Genomic DNA, 17,256 nt, shown 5'->3' on the forward strand with positions numbered 1-17,256 from the left:
CCTCTTTAATGACCACATGCCTTTGGAGTGCATTGGGTAGCTGCTTAATAGCTTTGCAATGCTTTCTGAACACTATGGGCTTTATCCGAAAGCACAAGGACAGTGAAGAACAGGATAATTAAAAAACAAATCTTCGCATTTCCTGTGACCTCAAAGGAATATGATCATTATTGTTTTAAGTTTTTGTTCTGCACTGATAATTTAATTTTATTGCATTCATTTATTAGCCCATTTAGTTGTTTTCTGTGTTTTCTGGGTTTCTGTATAATATCCTTAAGAGATTAGTGAACCTGCATTAGGAAGTGAAATGCTGCTATTCTTATGTCACAAAAACAATGCAGCATAAACCGAAGGAAACGGGGATTAAGTTGCTTCATTTGTCTTGTTGATTTCCCAGTATTCAACTATGACTAATTCTTTTTTTAAGCATTTCTGCAGAACTGTTTGCATGCATTTTGTGTTCGTGTACTGCTCCTGTCCAGTATGCCCCATTAAAAAATGTAAGCAATCACCTGAGAGGTTCGATTAAAATGAAAAAAATCCTCTTGTTGGCACCTGCCATTTCAACAAAAGGACAAAATAATTGATGAGAAGTCTTGGAGATTCTAAAAACATGAAAGTGGTCCTTACACTGCTGAGTATTTGCTTTTCTTTTGTTTCCAGACTTTTGAGGGTAGTATGGAGACAGATAAACCTTAGAGTTTTTGAGTCTTGTGTCTGAAGCCTGTCTCCCAGTGACTGGCTAGTTTGCAGCATTCACACATTTGGTCTTTTGATGGACGAATCTCTAATTGAGGGGCAAATGTACTTCAAATGCAGTTCACATTGGAGAGCCAGCTGGGGGTTTAAGTTTGACGGCAAACCTGTCTCTAGAGAGCACAATTAAAGGTTTATTGTTTATTAATGAATTACGGTAGTCATTATCTATCTGGAATCACATATGGACATCAAACTTCTGATTATTGCCCTTGGAAACCACTCACCAGGGAACCGATTAGACTGACAAAGCAAGCCGCACACCTGAAAACTAACACAGAACAAAAAGACTTCTTTCAGCCAAATAAAATTAGAAAAATATTCAGATAAAAGCAGGAGCAGCTTAAAGTTAAGTAAAAACTTCCTTTTTGGGCACATTGCATATTGAGGGTCAATCAGTAGTGAGTTTTGTAGTCTGTAGTCTTTTTTAGTCTGGGGTGCACATGAAATAATCTGATTTTAAATAATTGTTTCTACATCTTGATAACAAAATTGACATGTATAGGAAAAACATTTTTATCTTTTATGATGTCACACTTCTTATTTATATTTTACATATTTCCCTACAGAAATTATTTTATTACTCCAATATAAATTGACATGGTAGCTTTGTAGGATTGTATATGCATTTAGCATTGTTACATATAAAATGCTAATTACAAAAGTTGTTAGTCCTTATTTTTAAAGGTGCCTGAGGCTTGTTTACAGATGACATGATGTGTACGGGGCCTATTCCACAGCAGCGCTTTGAAACAGTAAATGAGCATTTTTTCCTGTATCTGACGGCTTCTCTTATTATCATGTTGTAATATGTGGTTTGGTTACTATCATTATCTACAATTGTGAAGGCTATAGTCTTAGAAGATGTCAGGCCTGGGCAGTAAATAGTGTGTAACAGTTGGTATTCTGTTACACTAAAGGAAATGTAAAAAGGGGACTCCCTAGTGGCTTATCCAGCAACAGGGCAGTTCACATGTCCAGGTGTTACTGTTTTGATTTGAGTCAAAGTCGTTTGCTTGCTTTGACTGGGAAAGTCCAATTGGTGGCATGTGTTAGACTTGAGTTGTCCAGTGTTTCTCTGGTCCGTGTAACCTCTGCCTGGAGCTTACCTGCTCCCTTGCCGGTTTGAGTGCTGTCAGTGAGAGATGAATCAACTGTGCTCTTGCTACTCGCTCTTCTGTGGGTACTGTGGGGCTCCCAGAGGAAGAAAGACAGAAGGATCTGACAGCCCAGCATGGTTCAGTGGAAAGTGAGTTGGCAATTGTCCCCTCTGTATGCTGTAGGCACTTCAGGATGCCATAACCTGTGAATGGAAACATCTTCAACGTCTGAGACTTGGTCAAACTGATGTTGCAACTTGTGTTGGACATATGAACACGTGTAGACAAAGAGGTGGTGGTAAAAAAAAAAGGACTTTGAATTTCTGCGGAAATTTATTTTTGCAGCGGTGGTTGATGACGGACATTTTTCTCATTTAATTGGGATTCATAATTTGCAATAGATTAAAATTTACTTTAATATAATAGTCTATACATTACATGCCACAGCAGAGAATTCCTGTGATGAAAACCTTGATCCCTAGCAAAAGTTATTGGTATTTAATGCAGTGTAAGAATGAGAATTTAACAACATCCAGATTTGAAGACTATTTTGTATTTGACTTCAGCAGGATTGTATATAAGTGTCCAGGCAGCCAAGTGCCACAGGGAATGGTTTGCTTGGGTTCATACATCGAGAATGTCTTGTTTCTGTTTAATTTATTGGAATTGTAGAGACTAGCCCGTGCTTAATGTGAATTGTATCTCTGCTTGTTCTTAATCTGAGGTTGGTAAGTGACAGAGTTTGACTGCTTGTGCCAGACGTTTTTTGGCAGAAATGTCCTTTTCATAATTTGACGTGTTTATCCAGACCAATATACTGTAATCATTTGTCATATTATGAAATAAACAACTCAGTTTTCTTAATAATAGTACCAATTAGAAGTTTCCATTTTTTAAAAAAAAATGTAGAATATACATCATATGGTGTATCATGACACGTGTTAGAGACCATTGTAAACAAATGCAAACATAATGATGGGACTAGTTTTATAATAGTCTATAGCCCAGATAATTGCATCACATTGCAATTATTTCATGTGGAGTACGTTTATATTGTTATTTCTGCAGTGTAAAGTTAATATTCGTAAAATCATATTAAAGTTTTTTGTGGTGAGATCAATTAAAACATAATACAGCTTTAAAACTATATTTACTTAAACTAGAATAAGATGTAGAACATTTTAGCGCATTGCAGTGGGACTGATAAGAATTGATGTTTAAAAGGAAAGCACTGATGGTGGAAAACCTGTGTTTTTAAAACTGTGATTTGTTTCTAACGGAAGATATAGGAGAGTGACAGTTTTACATTAAAGTGGGTCATTATATTTTCTTGCTGCCACTGAAAACTGACATTTTTACAAAGTGACAAGTTTACAGTTTGATAAATCAAATTTATGCTGAATAATATGTGCCACACTGTCATTGATGCCGCAATGCAATGCATTGTTTAAATGATATTCTAAGGCACGACATTCAAATTTGATCCTATTAGCATTTAATTTCTTTCTAATCCTACACAGCCAGCATGCCAGCATTATAAGAACTCCCCAGCAGTGAGAACAATCTATAGCAGGCGAGGTTTATAAGTTCTTTACGAAACAATCCTTCTTTCTTGACAATTAATACCCTCAAATCTAATAGTGGGATATTGGAATTACACCAAACCCTTTTGAGGTGTGTCAAAAAGCAGCGAAACCTTCGGATGTAGCTGTTATCCCACTCTGTCCTTGTTTTTAACGTCCTAATGTTTCATCTCCCTTCGTTGTTGTGCGTTTTTTAAGTTTTCAACTTATTTCCCTTCAGCACTAAATGCTAGGCATAACACAGATATCGGTAATAGTTCCTTATTATTTAATATAATCTTTTTTTACTTGTGTTTCTCTTCTGAATTTCAGGCTTAACTAAAGTATTCAGTGTCAGTGTGTTGGTAATAGTAATCATGCACATGAAATTAATAGTTCTGATTTTATTTTTTGTCTTTAAGGCAAAGCCTCAAATTGGGTTTTAGAGCTTCATTCGGATTGATTCTACTTGATTAAATTGTATCTTTCCGCGATATTTTGTGTTGCAGTTTCTTAAAATAGTCTTACAGAGTAAAATAATTAATGGTAAACGATGTGTGTGCATGATCATATTTATTTATCACTGATTGAACTCCCAGGCTTTGGGTGTTAGTAGTGCCTGTGCGGATTGAATCTGCTTGAAGTGTCTTTATGCTGCTGTGAAACAGTCGGACCTATTTAATGCTATTTTTGAGTTATGGTGCTGAGGATCAAATAGTGCTAGAGCTGAGAAATCTATGAAGTGATACAACATCCTCAGCATGGGAGAAATACATAGGAGAATACACTTCTGACAGATTGCTTGGCTTTACAAGAAATCACATAGTAGCATATAATTGGTATTACCGAGATAGCAGGGATGTTTTCTCTTGGTTTTCATAGAAGCTGCCCATACGGGAAAGTAGCCATTTTGTGTATGAGACCATGGTCCTATAACAGGATAAAAATAACCCCCCCCCCAAAAAGCGAAGCATCAGGTTTTAGGCAGGCAGTTCAAGAAAACGGCAAAGGACGAAGCAGAAGACAGCCTCTGTATTGGAAGACAAAGGAGAGCTGTTTAAATATAATAATGCCAAAAAACAGGAGATGTGCAACTAAGCATAGGAAACGTTACAAACATACATCTAGTTTCTTGGTTGTAAGTACCTATGGTTCTCATCCAGCTGCTTTTTGAAACAGGCCAGTGAATTGGCTTCATCATGATGACTAGGTAGCTTGTTTTAGACTTCCACAAGGCACTTGCAAAGAAAGTTACTCTTCATCTTCATTCTAAATGTACCTTTATGGAGTTTCTGTTTGTGGCCTCTGGTTCATGTTTAAAAAAGTCCATTGGGTTAATTTGTCATTGTCTTTGAGGATATTGAATGTTTAATTTTGTTCCCTAGGCGCCTTTAAGGTTGGTAAAGATAGGTCCTACTGTTAAAGATTGTTTTCTTTAGCCTCTCAGAGTAGGGCATTGCTTTCAACCTGAGAATGTATATGGTTGCTCTTCTCTGGACTGATTCCATGTCAGTCATATCTTTTTTTGTAACTTGGTGACCAATTAATATACTGTACAATAAATGAGTTTATAGAAGCTTTATTCTCTATTATAAGTGTTTAATAAAGTGGGTGAGAAAGTAGTCACCAGGTGTAGCATTTCAGTTTTAGTTGCTGATGTCTCCACGGAGGTTTTCCCAGTCTGTTTTAGGGAAATTAAAATCGCCCATTATAACTATTTTTTTCTTTACTTGTACATCCCTGGTTTCTTATTTTAAGATGACATTTAAATAGCTAAATTTAGTTGTTTCTAGCATACTCCTGACATGCTATGCTATACTCTTTGAATGTTTTATTTTGTAAGTCAGACTTAAAGAGAATTTGAGATTCTTTTAGCTTAAATTTCTAGGTTAATTAATTCAGGTGACATTGTTTTATTGGCAAGATTGCTCTCTTTAAAAAAATACTGTAGCACTAGGGATATTTTAGCTTTTACTTTGACATTTTATGTGAAATTTTATTTGCTGACATGCCTTGATGGATGGGATCAATTGTCATAGTCATAACTGTAGTTTTAATAGATAATTTGCACCCTAATTATCTGTCAGTCTGTGTTTTAATAATCACTGTGTTGACTCTAAAGGTTGGAAATTGAAAGTCTTGTTTAATGTGTGCACTTTATCATCTGTCTCTCCAAACACACAGCATGGTAACTAGATAGACTACTGATAAGGCCTTTATCCTGCTTTCCTGGGGCATATCTTCAGTGAACAATGCTTTTATGTATTTTGGGTTTGTGTAGTGTACAACATAAACAGGTTATTCTTAAGGACACACTGTGCGTCCTTACAGTATAGTTACTGCGATAGTCTCAAGCCAAGGTTTTCAGTGTACTAAAATGAGGTGCCTAATATTTCTGTTCTGACGGGGACATTAAGTTACAATTCAAACTTTCACATAGCCACAGTTCTTGTTGGTGAAATGTATTTATACTTTGATGGGTCAACTTTCTGACCTTTGGTAGTTATTTTTTAGAAAGGAAAATCCCTTTACATGTTCATTAAATTAGATTTAATCTTGCGATTGACATTTTAAAACTTTTTTTTTTGTCATTCTTTAGACCCCTGCTGAACAGGCCAAAGCAAGACTACAGCTGGTTCTGCAAGCTGCAGGTAATATTATAATTTATAAATGTTCTTGTCATTTCTATCATACTTGATATGTTGAAAGTAATAATGAGACTAAACAAAATATGCTGTTATGTATTCCAGTGTATAAGATACTGTACTTGTATCAAGGAATAAAGACATTTTTTAAATCCAAGACCACATTATCCTAAGTACAAGAGTAGGTTCATAAGATTGGAATGAATTTCTTTCTGTTTTTTTTTTCCTAGCACACATTTAATCCAGATGTAACATAGCAAAATAATAAACATTACAAACGTATGTAGAACATTATGCACAATGAGCAACACATTAGTACAGTTTACTTATATACCAGTCTATTGGGATTCCAGTCTCAGCGAATTTGGGATAGAATTATAGGCAATTAGAGAAAATGTCTTCAAGTTGAATTCTGTTTATTCAGAGTAGCCTTTCCAGCATTCCACTCCACCATCAGTATGAGTAAGTGTAGAATCCTTGTCACTGAAACCAGAGCAGAGAGCTAATGTGTTGTCCACAGGTGAGCTCTCTAGTTCATTAGCAACTTAAACACTGCCTTCCTCTTCCTTGTCAAGACGGATTGCATTTTATGAGTAATGTAGCTGACTAATATACTTTTATAACAAAACATTGTGTTCACCTTTTCACAAGTGTTTGAAAAGGAGTGCATTTTGATACTTTCAGGAAAGAAATTTATAAAAGGCCACTCAACCTTATATCAATTGATCATGGACATAGAACATTTTTGCACATACAAGGAAGATAAAGCCTGAAATGGTGTTTAGAGAAAGCTTTCTGAAATGCTTTGTTGAAATATCACATTTCCTCCCAAAAGGAACAGCAGAGTGCCATTCCTCTTCAGTGCATGTTTGGGTTGTTTTGCTTTCCCAGTGAGTTAAAAAGCGAAGCAAAAACTGTCTGCTAATTGCCCATGTACTGTTTCATCTTCATCCCATTAATAAATTCATTTTGGTGGACAGTTCATATACTTCAATATAAAATCTATAAAAGCAGATTACTAACCATTGGGTGGAGTAGGAAGGTACCACCAAATATTCAATTTTTTACCCATGTACAGAATCTAAATAAACATACAGTACGTGCTACATTTATTAGTTACACTTCCAAGCTTTATGGGCTCAGAAAATTGTGCGTCCCTAAGGGACCGTTTTTTAATGGAGCTGTATTGCTGAACAGCCAGGTTAACTTCATGTGATAACCACACCTTCAGTTCCTGCGTGGCAGCTTTTATCTGGGCTTTTCGTTCACACTGAATAGTCGCAACTGTGGGTCTCGGTTTCCATAAATAACTCTGGTTAGAGTTGCACTTAAGAGTAATTATTAATTATTGACACCCTGCCAAGTAATATCGAACTTCAGGCTCCAAGGCAATGCATGTGTGCTCGTAGTTTGGTTACCATTTATGTTATTTTCCAAATGACAAAACCAAAACAGTCTCATATTTCATTATTTAAATTGTATATATTATTCGCCACATCTTTGAAGTGTATAATTACAAAACAGATGTGACAGCCTGAAGCTCAAAAAAACACAAGTTGTTTATACTGCTCACAACTGTCAACCTTCATTTTTTAATTTTAAGGTTTGGAAGCATATTAAAGGTAACAGGAGTTATACATCATCCTTGCTAGGAACCTATGGATTTTGAAAGACATTTTAAACACATGGCACCTTCATTAAAACTGTTCTTGAAATCTGGAGAGTGGGTCTACATGGCGTGTGTGTGTTGCCCTACGTCATGCTGGGAGGCTGGTTTGGCTACAGTTTCCATCCCTTTGCTAATATGCTTATGATTTCACCAGCCTTGTTTTGAAATTTGAAGTTGAGTAATGCATGTTTATGTAACACTTTTCTAGTTCTTGATCAGCAATAGTGTGAAAAGGGCAGCTGCCCTACAGAGGATAATCACGTGTGAATGGGTACTGTGTGTGGTGTATATACTAATGTAAATTAAAGATTGCTTACAATATAAATCTGATGTAATTGCAGAAGATTTAATTTTATGTCAATACCTACATAACCTTTTATTGTTTTGTCTCTTGAACCATTCTTAGCCTTGTTTAATCAGCCAGAAATGCCTGTGGCCTATTCTGTAAAGCTCAAGTTAAAATAAATAACTTATTGTTGGTTTTCCAATGTCAGAAGAAGTGTAGGAAGCATCTCTACATGAAATGGAATTACAAACATGACATTTGTGATAATGGGCTGAACAAATACTTGTAATCATTGGAGTCAATCACATTTACAAACCCTTTAATAAGTTTTAAAACCCATTAAAATAAAATGGATCATGGTTCCATTTTACTTTAGTATATGTCTTTATTCTTTATTTTGAAATTCAGTACTTTCATGTGCAGTGTAAGCTTTGTTTGGAAAATCTGCCCTGCCTGGGTTCATCAAAGGGAGTTCCCAGCTTATTCAAAGGCTACCCTGGCTTCTAGTTCTTTAAGCTAGTAGGGGAGTAATGGGACTGAAGCTCATCAGGCATGTGGTCCTGAAATTATCTCTGGCAAAGCTTCTTCAAGCAAAATCCCCTTGTTTCAGAACCAGTTCCTCTCTGGACATGCTCAAAGTTAACACATTCATCACATGCTGTCAAGACATTATTGCTACAATATTATCCCAGTGTAATATCATCTCATCCTTGTGTAAAAATGACACTGCCACACCATAATAATTGAATCTGTAGTGACATAGGTAGACGGTGAACCTCTACTTTGTAGAGTCTGCCTTTGCTGTGTGTTTAGCGAGGACCGAAGTGAATATTAATTTAAATTTAGCTACTTTTTTTAAAGATCGACTCAGTTTTGAAAGAAAGCCAGTTACGCCAGACTGGTAGAGGTTCAGAGGTTTACAAATGCTTCCATTTTAAGCCACATTATGACAGACACTAGTCATTAGCTCCACATATGATCCAGGTAGCAAACCATACGTGCTGTAGTTCAGGTGGGTAGCTGTGTCAGCATGCGTAGTCTGCAAAGGAACAAGTAATAGGTTTATTCCATGCTGAAAAGAGAAGAGAGAGTTTCAGCTGTGAAGCCTTCTGTAGCTCAAATGTTGTGTAAAATATGTTATCTCCTGACTCTGGTCAGTTATGTTTTGTGTTATTCAGTAGAGTAGTATTACATGAATATAGTGTTACTGCATCTTGAATTGTAATTACAACAGTGGTAGACTTTCTGCCGAAATACAAGGTAGGTGCTATTGTTTGTGAAGTTTTGCTTTGCTTGCCCTCTGTCTCCAGACAACCCTCTTCTTCTCTGACAAGTTTAGTTGTTGGCATGCTTTTCAATTTGATACGTGTAAGTAATCAACAGCTACATTTCTCCCTAAATACAGAAAAAAAAATGTGAATACAATAGAGAATTAGTGTCTGCCCTTGTTCACAAAGGGTATAATTTAATAAATCATGGAACTGCAATTCTTATCCTGTTTCTTCTCTACCACTTTGTAGCAAATCTGAAGCAGTATACAGTATCATAATATAAATGAACACAGTAGCTCTCCTCCTCTGTTATTTTTTCTTTTTTGTCCTCTGAGCGAGCAGATGTTAAACAAGGGGCTGGGTGAATGTTAATGTTGCGACAGTGGTATGCCTAAGCCCGTCTTATGTACACTTGTGTGCGGTTTGGCAGCCTCAGCTTCTATTTTCGGGTCTCTTGAGATCCTTAAAGCCGCCCCCCCACCCCCCCTCCTCCCTTTCTTTTTTTGTGACTATATGGACTCTCTCAAGTCAGTATAAAGCAGATCATCCCTCGGCTAAAGCTCTTCAGCTTTTGTTATTGGGCTCTGTAGACCTGTAATTAGGCCTCCTGGCAGGCCTTGCAGGCCAGTTAATGGTCATATGGGGTTTGTGGGAGGCAGACTGGCTTTATATAAAAGCATTGTAGCGATATGTTTATGGGTCACTTCCTACCCGGCCTGTGCTTTGTCCCTCTGGCCCTCAGGCTGACAGAGCGGCAGGTTCCCTTGACCGTGGGTAGCTCAGTTTGCCTCTCTCAATCCATTCAGATAATCCCCAGTGTAAACACAAGATTTAGCTCAGCTTCTGTCACTTGCTCCCTAAACCACTTGTGCCTGCGTTTTATTTCCTCACACTGCCCGTTTTCCATTTTTTTACTTTTTAGACTTCTTTTCCTCCATTAGTAAAGCTGTCAGTTTTTTTAAATGAACTTTTCTTGGATTTTCTTACCTCTACACCCAACCCCACCCTTTTAATGTGTGGTACCTGTTAAGAGCTAAAGATGTACATATCGTCTTTTGTAATTTTTATTATAGTAACTTTTTTCCTTCTGATGCTTGGACATCTGACCTGTGCTTATAGACTAAGAAACTCCTACGTCGTTTTAAATTTGTTTTGCTAATTTCTGTTTAAATGCTGATTCTTGTTTGCCATTTAATTCTTCAAAACATTATAATGACTAAGGTCTAGTGAGAATATTTTGCATGACATATGTTTTTCTCATTCATGTTCGATTTGTGATAATTCTCATTAGAAACCAGAAAAAAAAACAATTGTGTTTTGACTAATGCTTACACAGTAAATAGAAGTATTAAGTGATCTGAACTCAGCGGGAGACTGAACTTCGAAATGGCCCATAACAGATGTGGCTGAAGAGACCACATACATAGACTGTATCATTTTACTCTGGTGGAACTAATGGGATAATTCAGTACTTTCAGGGGCCTGCTTTTATTGTTAAAGCTGTTAAGTTAAGTAAGATGCTCTCTTGTTTTCTTAAAGTCTGAATTTATGAATAGAATTGCAGGTGGCTAAAAATGGATAATAGTATTTTCCCCATGGTGCTGGTGCCGTTTTGTTTGTATATAGTGCATCCAGTGTATTTTCAAGTAAATAATGCATGTTTATCATTATACACTGCTTATTGAAGCCTTAATAATAATGATGTGAAACAGAGACAGAAAAGCAGGTATTGCACTACTGTCAGTGATTTGTTGCTTTGATAACAAAACCAATAAATAAGGAATTGTCTCACTTTGTAAAAGAAAGGAATAATTACCTCATGCCAGCCATACGCTAACTTTCCTAACCATGCCTGCCAGTGTAGAGCAAACACACTGAAGCTACTGGGTGCTCAAAGTAAGCCGCAGCATCTGGTTCTTTTCAAGTGTCACGTTTATTAAGATGCAAGACAATTAAATCAATTTTAGCCTGTTGGCTGTGTAAGCTGTGTAAAACTTTGAAATGTTGTTTACCTAAGTTAAACATATAGTACAAGTTCATGTAAAACACTGTAATTTCTGTCTCTCAAGGTATCTGTGTGTGATTTAAAAAACAAATCCACAGCATTTTTATGCCGATAACCCTGTTAAATCATTTTTTTTCCAAGTGTTCACTTTCAAAACCTTTACCTTCTTCAGGCATGTGGGACAGCCTATAATTTAAACACCTATTGATATCCAAGATACGGGTCCAGTGGCCTCACAGTCTCACTCAAAGGCTGTAATTATGGCTTTCGGAAGGCGTAATGGTTTCAATGCGGGAGGCAAAGAAGATGGGCTTAGATGGGGCACAACCTAGGTAGTTCATGCTCCCAAGGCCAAGACACAAAGTTACGATCATTTGAAAAAACAAATGAAAAAGATCATGAATAAGTACATGTTAGAAAACGCATGAGCATATGAATGCAGGAAATGTAAAAATAGATGTGAAAATTGCTGCTGTGGACTACCCTCTGACATGATGATTCTGAACGCAAAAATCAACTTCTTCTTTCCAGCATAGAATCCCCTGAGGATCAGTTATCTTCAAAGCATGCCGAGGTTGATAGCCAGACAATGGCTCTGATTAGTACTCTTGTTCCATTCCTTTCAGTGCTTTAAATACAGTATGACAGCATTTTAAAATTAATTCTGCATATCACCAGAAGCCAGGGCAAGGATGCCAACACAGGAGTTATACTACCTGTTTATGTTCTAGTAAGGACCCTCACAGATATTTTTTTGTGTGCAATCTCCAGCTCTAATAGAGCTTTGCTTGTAAGTGCTGCAACTGTAGGACGGGATTTCATTGCACAACAAGGATATAGCTTTTGTTAATGCTTCTTTCTCATACTTTGTGCAGGCATTCCTCCACTGTTAAAGTTCCTCAAATGCATAAACAATAAACAATTGCAAGAATGTCATCACTGTAATTGTGCTCATTTTCCTCAGTGTTATTTCATAAAAATAATTTCCAGTAGACTGATTATGGTGGTTAAATAGCAAGTAATGTTTTAACATTGACATCGAGGAGAGAACTGAATAGTGATGCTCACAATTTGTATCTTGTGTATGTTTGTTACAGTGACTGGCTTAATTTAATTGTTTTTTTCTGGTATTCTTTTTAGTGTAATGCACATCTGTTCTACTATTGCCTTAATGGTAACATAACTGTTTCAGATGTTCTAGATGTTAAATTTTAACAAAAATTGTCTTCAACTTTAGAGGGCCCTTGTATGCCAAATAAGAAACTGGAACTGGAAAAAAATGATTGTAATGGGTGGTTAAATACTTACGTGTGCTCGCGTGTGTGTGGTGGGGGATTGGAAAATGAGCTCTTTATTCTTTTGGCATTTTTTCAAATAGCAGCTGGTGAGTGCTCAAAACAGGGTGCTGTAAGTATGTTCAAAATGCATCTGACTTTTTTTTTTACAAGTAATGGCCTTGTCATATAAGTATATTACACCACATGGTGGTAGAGCTCCTTTTCTTTGCTGTCTCAATATGTAAAATTTCCATAACAGAAAAAAAGAATATTTTTAATTTGCTGTTTTCCATAATTTTGCAACATATGGTATAAACGATTTTGATGCAAATGCATGGCTAATTATTTGCAGATGAATCTTACAGACCAGCCATTGAAGTTAAATGAAAGCAAATTTGAAATCACCTTAAATTTTGCTAACCATTTACTGTTAAGTAAACTTTCCTAAGTAATTTAATTACCCAGTTCTGTCTGCTGCAGATCCAGGGCTTTCAAACGAATTTGTCTACACTATGAACTGCATGTGGAAGACATTTCCTGATTGCATAGGGAATTATTCTGAGAGGAAGTTTTTTTATTCTCCACAGTCAGTAGGTATTCTTCACACCTCACTTTCCTAAGGTTTTTTATGAGCAATTGAGAAGGGAGGTCTCCGAGACTGGCCCTGTGAAAATGTTTGACATTTCCTCTTAAATAGCCATAATCACATTCTATTATGCTTGTATTAATCTAACCACTGTGGTTGTCATATTTTTAGAGAGTACCTATAACAAAGGATTTATAACATGGCCTTTATTTACATAAATGTACACTGAGAAGATTGTGATCAGGTCTGGGATCAACATCTAGACTGAAGTTTCTGTATGACTTGCACATCCTGCAATAATTTGTTTATAAGGATGAAGTCGCATGTGGTCTGATGTTCAGTAGTGACAAATCCAAAAACTAATTTTTCATTGGGACAGCCTTTTCCCACTCACTAGTGATTGATTTTATTCCTTCAGTACTCAGGTAGGTCCTAATATATAATTCTCTCAGAACATTGTATATTTTAATTCTTTCTGATATTAGTCTGGAACTACAAAGGTGCTAGCTGTAATATGTTTTAAAGTTATTTTATCAATAAAAGCTTCATGCTGTTCTAATTTGTTTTCAGGGCAACTGGGTTTCTGGGATGAACATTTTTGAAGTTCAGTTTGCGTACTTAAAGCACTAACTTTTTTTTCATTTCTCTTGAATCTACATATTTGTTGACCAAGCTGTCAGACAGCCAGCATATTAAAAAATATAGTCACCTATTTCAATATTTTCTGAATTTTTTTACCCTGTCCATTCTCCATTTTTGACTTTTTTATTTTTTAAACTTCTGTACATTGGTGCTATTCTAATTTAAAAGCATATATACTACTCAACACCTTTTCTGATTTATTTGCAGCGCAACTAGTTTAAATTGGTGTAATAAAAACCTCTTTGTTTTAGATAGTGTTGGACCATTTATCATCACTTATTTAATATGAGGAAATAATTGTGCCATCTCCATTCCTAATGGCTATATTTGCTCATGTTTTCTTTGTTGATCGAAATGAATGAAATTAGAATAAACAACCTCCAAGTCATTTGTAATCAAGGACTGATTAATGGAGTTTGGTTTCATAGCCATTATTCATTCAAGAACACCTGATATCTTTCCCATAAACAAATTGTGTTTGTCTAAATTAAGAAATTAAATGAAGCATTTGATGAGTTTATGATTGACCCTTCTAACTCTGAGCCCATTAGTCAATGTCGTTATCATACAAAACTATTTGACTAATGTACTGTCAAAAGAAGCATGTGGATTTATTATAGTTTCTGATTAATGTGTACCCTGCGCCAAACTAGATTTTAATAATTTTTTGATTCTCATCCCGGCAGTCAAAGAGGATGTTCATCTTTGATGAAATGTTTTATGCCCTTGCAGATTGAAAGGTGATTATGAGCTGTTGACTTGCATGAATCTCTCTAGCAGTTGAAAAGTATTTTATGTGGATATTTAATGAATTTTTTTCTGAGCAGCAACAAATTAGGTTGCATAAATGTGTCTGTGCGGTTCTTCAGACTGAATTCTAAGAGGCAGTAGACAACCTAATGATGGTAACAACAGAGATGGACACCAAAGTTACAATGACAGCATAGGTGTCGTAGAAAAAATTGCTGTGTGATAGGGAATCATTTTTCCATCCACTGTAAATATCTTATTTACATTCAGTGTTATAACTCTAGAGTTGTTGTTTTTTTACTCTTTCCCTGTGAAGTATAGTCTTATCTACAAGGAAGCACTGTACTGTCCTTACTACAGTGTCTTTTCGTATTTTTTTGGGGTGGAATCTGTAGTCTGACTTGAGATTACCACTAAGCTTACAATAAAGAGACAAGTCTGTGGATTTATTTTCCTGTATGTAATGTTCCCTTCTGCACACTGTATCTATTTTATTTGACATTGAATTTTAGATCTCTCGAGTGTCTGCATTATTAAGCTCAGCTGGATGTTAACTGGTGAAGTAAATGGGGTTATGGTATCGTAGCTCTTGAATGTTGATAGGTCATACATCAATGTGCTGTTTAGGGACAGTGATAAGTAAGGAATTATACAATGTCAATCAGCTGTTACCAGCATTGAATACATTTGTCATTTATACTTGCAACTCTTGAGAAAATGTAGTCTACGTCAACAATTTTTCACTTCAACTTGTAATGCAGCGGAGCCACTAAAATTTATATTTCTTTAGGTACTTTTTACCTGTGATATTGTCCTGAGAGGTGGTTCAGATGCTGCTTTAAAAAGTTAAGACCGTTCTCCTTTAAGACACTTTAAAAACTCTAAATGTGGAATTAGTGGCACCTTTGAAAACATCTTTGTTAGTATGTCCCCCTTTTCATTGTGTGGCCGTTGATTAATTAGACATCTTGTGGTAAACTAGAGAAACCAAGCTTGATTTAGAGTCTTTTTTAGTTTTTTTGTGCCAAGTGTATCCAGGTTTCATTGTTGTGTTTTATAAAGTATGTGAAAAATAGAGATCTACTTGAAGTTTACAGAAAGGTTTTAAAGCATAGGATAAGAACTACCTGAGACCTTCTCAGGTATTAATCATTTAGATACTTGTCTTAAGTATAAAGTTGCAAAGTCTGGACACTAAATGCAAAATATTATAATTACATCAGTTGTGTTATTTATATTATAGTATCAGTAAGTTAATTTCAGTTGGATGTTTATACACAACCATTTGATATTTCTCTAAGAGAGACTGATCAGCAGTGAAAAACTGTGAAATTTCACCCCTTGAGCCTCATACGCCTTCTGGCATCCAAGGAGAAGCAGAGAGTGGCAAAGATAAATAAGCATTTAATTAGATGTTATTGTTTTTAAAAAGAAATTTTAGCAATTGCTATATTAAAGACTTGCAATAGGTACCTCAACCTTTCAATTAAATATTAGAAATTACATTATCAGATTTTCTATTCTTTGAAACTAAGTAAAGAATTAATGTTATTTTAATATGCATTTTCTATTTTGAAAAAGATTCCCTTTTATTTACATTCTTAATGTGGCGTTTTTCTTACAGACCGGGATTTTTACATCTGTGAGACATATGTATGAGTGTTGAAACATGTTGCTAGAACTCATCACAGATGCTGCTGTACTATTTGAACCTTCTCCAACACACCCCAGAGTTGCTCTTCCACGGCTGCATTTCTCACTCCTTTTGGCTGGAGTGCCATCAGAATTTAAAAAAACCCACAGCGCAAGATGATTACCAGTGGGTCAGTGGGTTGGTGAGATTAACCTTCCAGTAGGGCTGTCAGGATGTCTGTGCTGAAGTGCCACGCTCTGCACAGATCTCTCCCAGCAGTTACTCTCCTTCCTGTTCATCACCTGTGTCTCGGGAGGGTCTTCACCACCACAGCAGTACCAGATTCCAGCTTGTGTTTTACTGGGGACATCGATAACCTGTTAGGGCTGCAGTAGAATTGGTAACATCAACCTGGAGCAACCACCTGTTTTGAACTTGTGTACAAAAAAAAAATCAAACCTGTTAATACTGTAGGTCATCTGATTGATTAAAAAGCTATTTGTCAGTGTTTGCTTTGAGGACATACAGTAAATAAGTGACAGTATCGTCTTCATCATTTACCTTCCACGTTGATTATGATATTTGCTGTGTTAGTAACTTTGTAGTATTATCACAGAATAAAAGAATAAGAATAAAAGGAACCTTAAGTAATATTGAGCAATAGCTGTAGCATTGAAAGATTTTCATTTTTTGTACATTTTATCAGTTTATCATAGGAATGAATATCCCTCTTGCACATTTGACCTGTAGCTTTTGTGTTTAGGGCCACAGGCTTTCCCAAGAAAATGTGGAAAATCATAGGATTTGCCATAAATATGTAAGGCTTTGAGGATTATTGGACTTTTCATCTTTCAGATTATTTATCAGAGAAGTCCAGTGCTACAGTTACATGCAAATGAGATTTTAGAAATTGAGTTTGCAGTCAGCATATTCACATGTGTAAATGAGTGAGGTATGCAGTAGGTGATGTTGTCCTGGTGGTTCATGTGGGAATGAAGAACAGCAACTTGTAGAATTGTTTATGTTTGCCCATTAGACCGCAACATACTTTTGTATTTTAACCAGATTATGCAA

At 36.0% G+C, this 17,256-nt stretch overlaps 1 protein-coding gene across 4 annotated transcripts in view; it reads left to right on the forward strand.

The window, feature by feature from the left end:
* rsrc1 (arginine/serine-rich coiled-coil 1) overlaps positions 1-17,256 on the forward strand; it is a 116,455-nt gene that overhangs the window by 47,968 nt on the left and 51,231 nt on the right. For all 4 annotated transcript variants that reach the window (XM_088618136.1, XM_088618126.1, XM_088618152.1 and 1 more), the window contains one exon: positions 6,018-6,069. In XM_088618136.1, coding sequence (XP_088474262.1) covers positions 6,018-6,069 — 52 coding nt within the window. The remainder of the gene's footprint in view (positions 1-6,017; positions 6,070-17,256) is intronic.

This window comes from Lepisosteus platostomus, chromosome 2 (genome assembly GCF_059453375.1).
Source record: "Lepisosteus platostomus isolate fLepPlt1 chromosome 2, fLepPlt1.hap1, whole genome shotgun sequence".
NCBI lineage: Eukaryota > Metazoa > Chordata > Actinopteri > Semionotiformes > Lepisosteidae > Lepisosteus > Lepisosteus platostomus.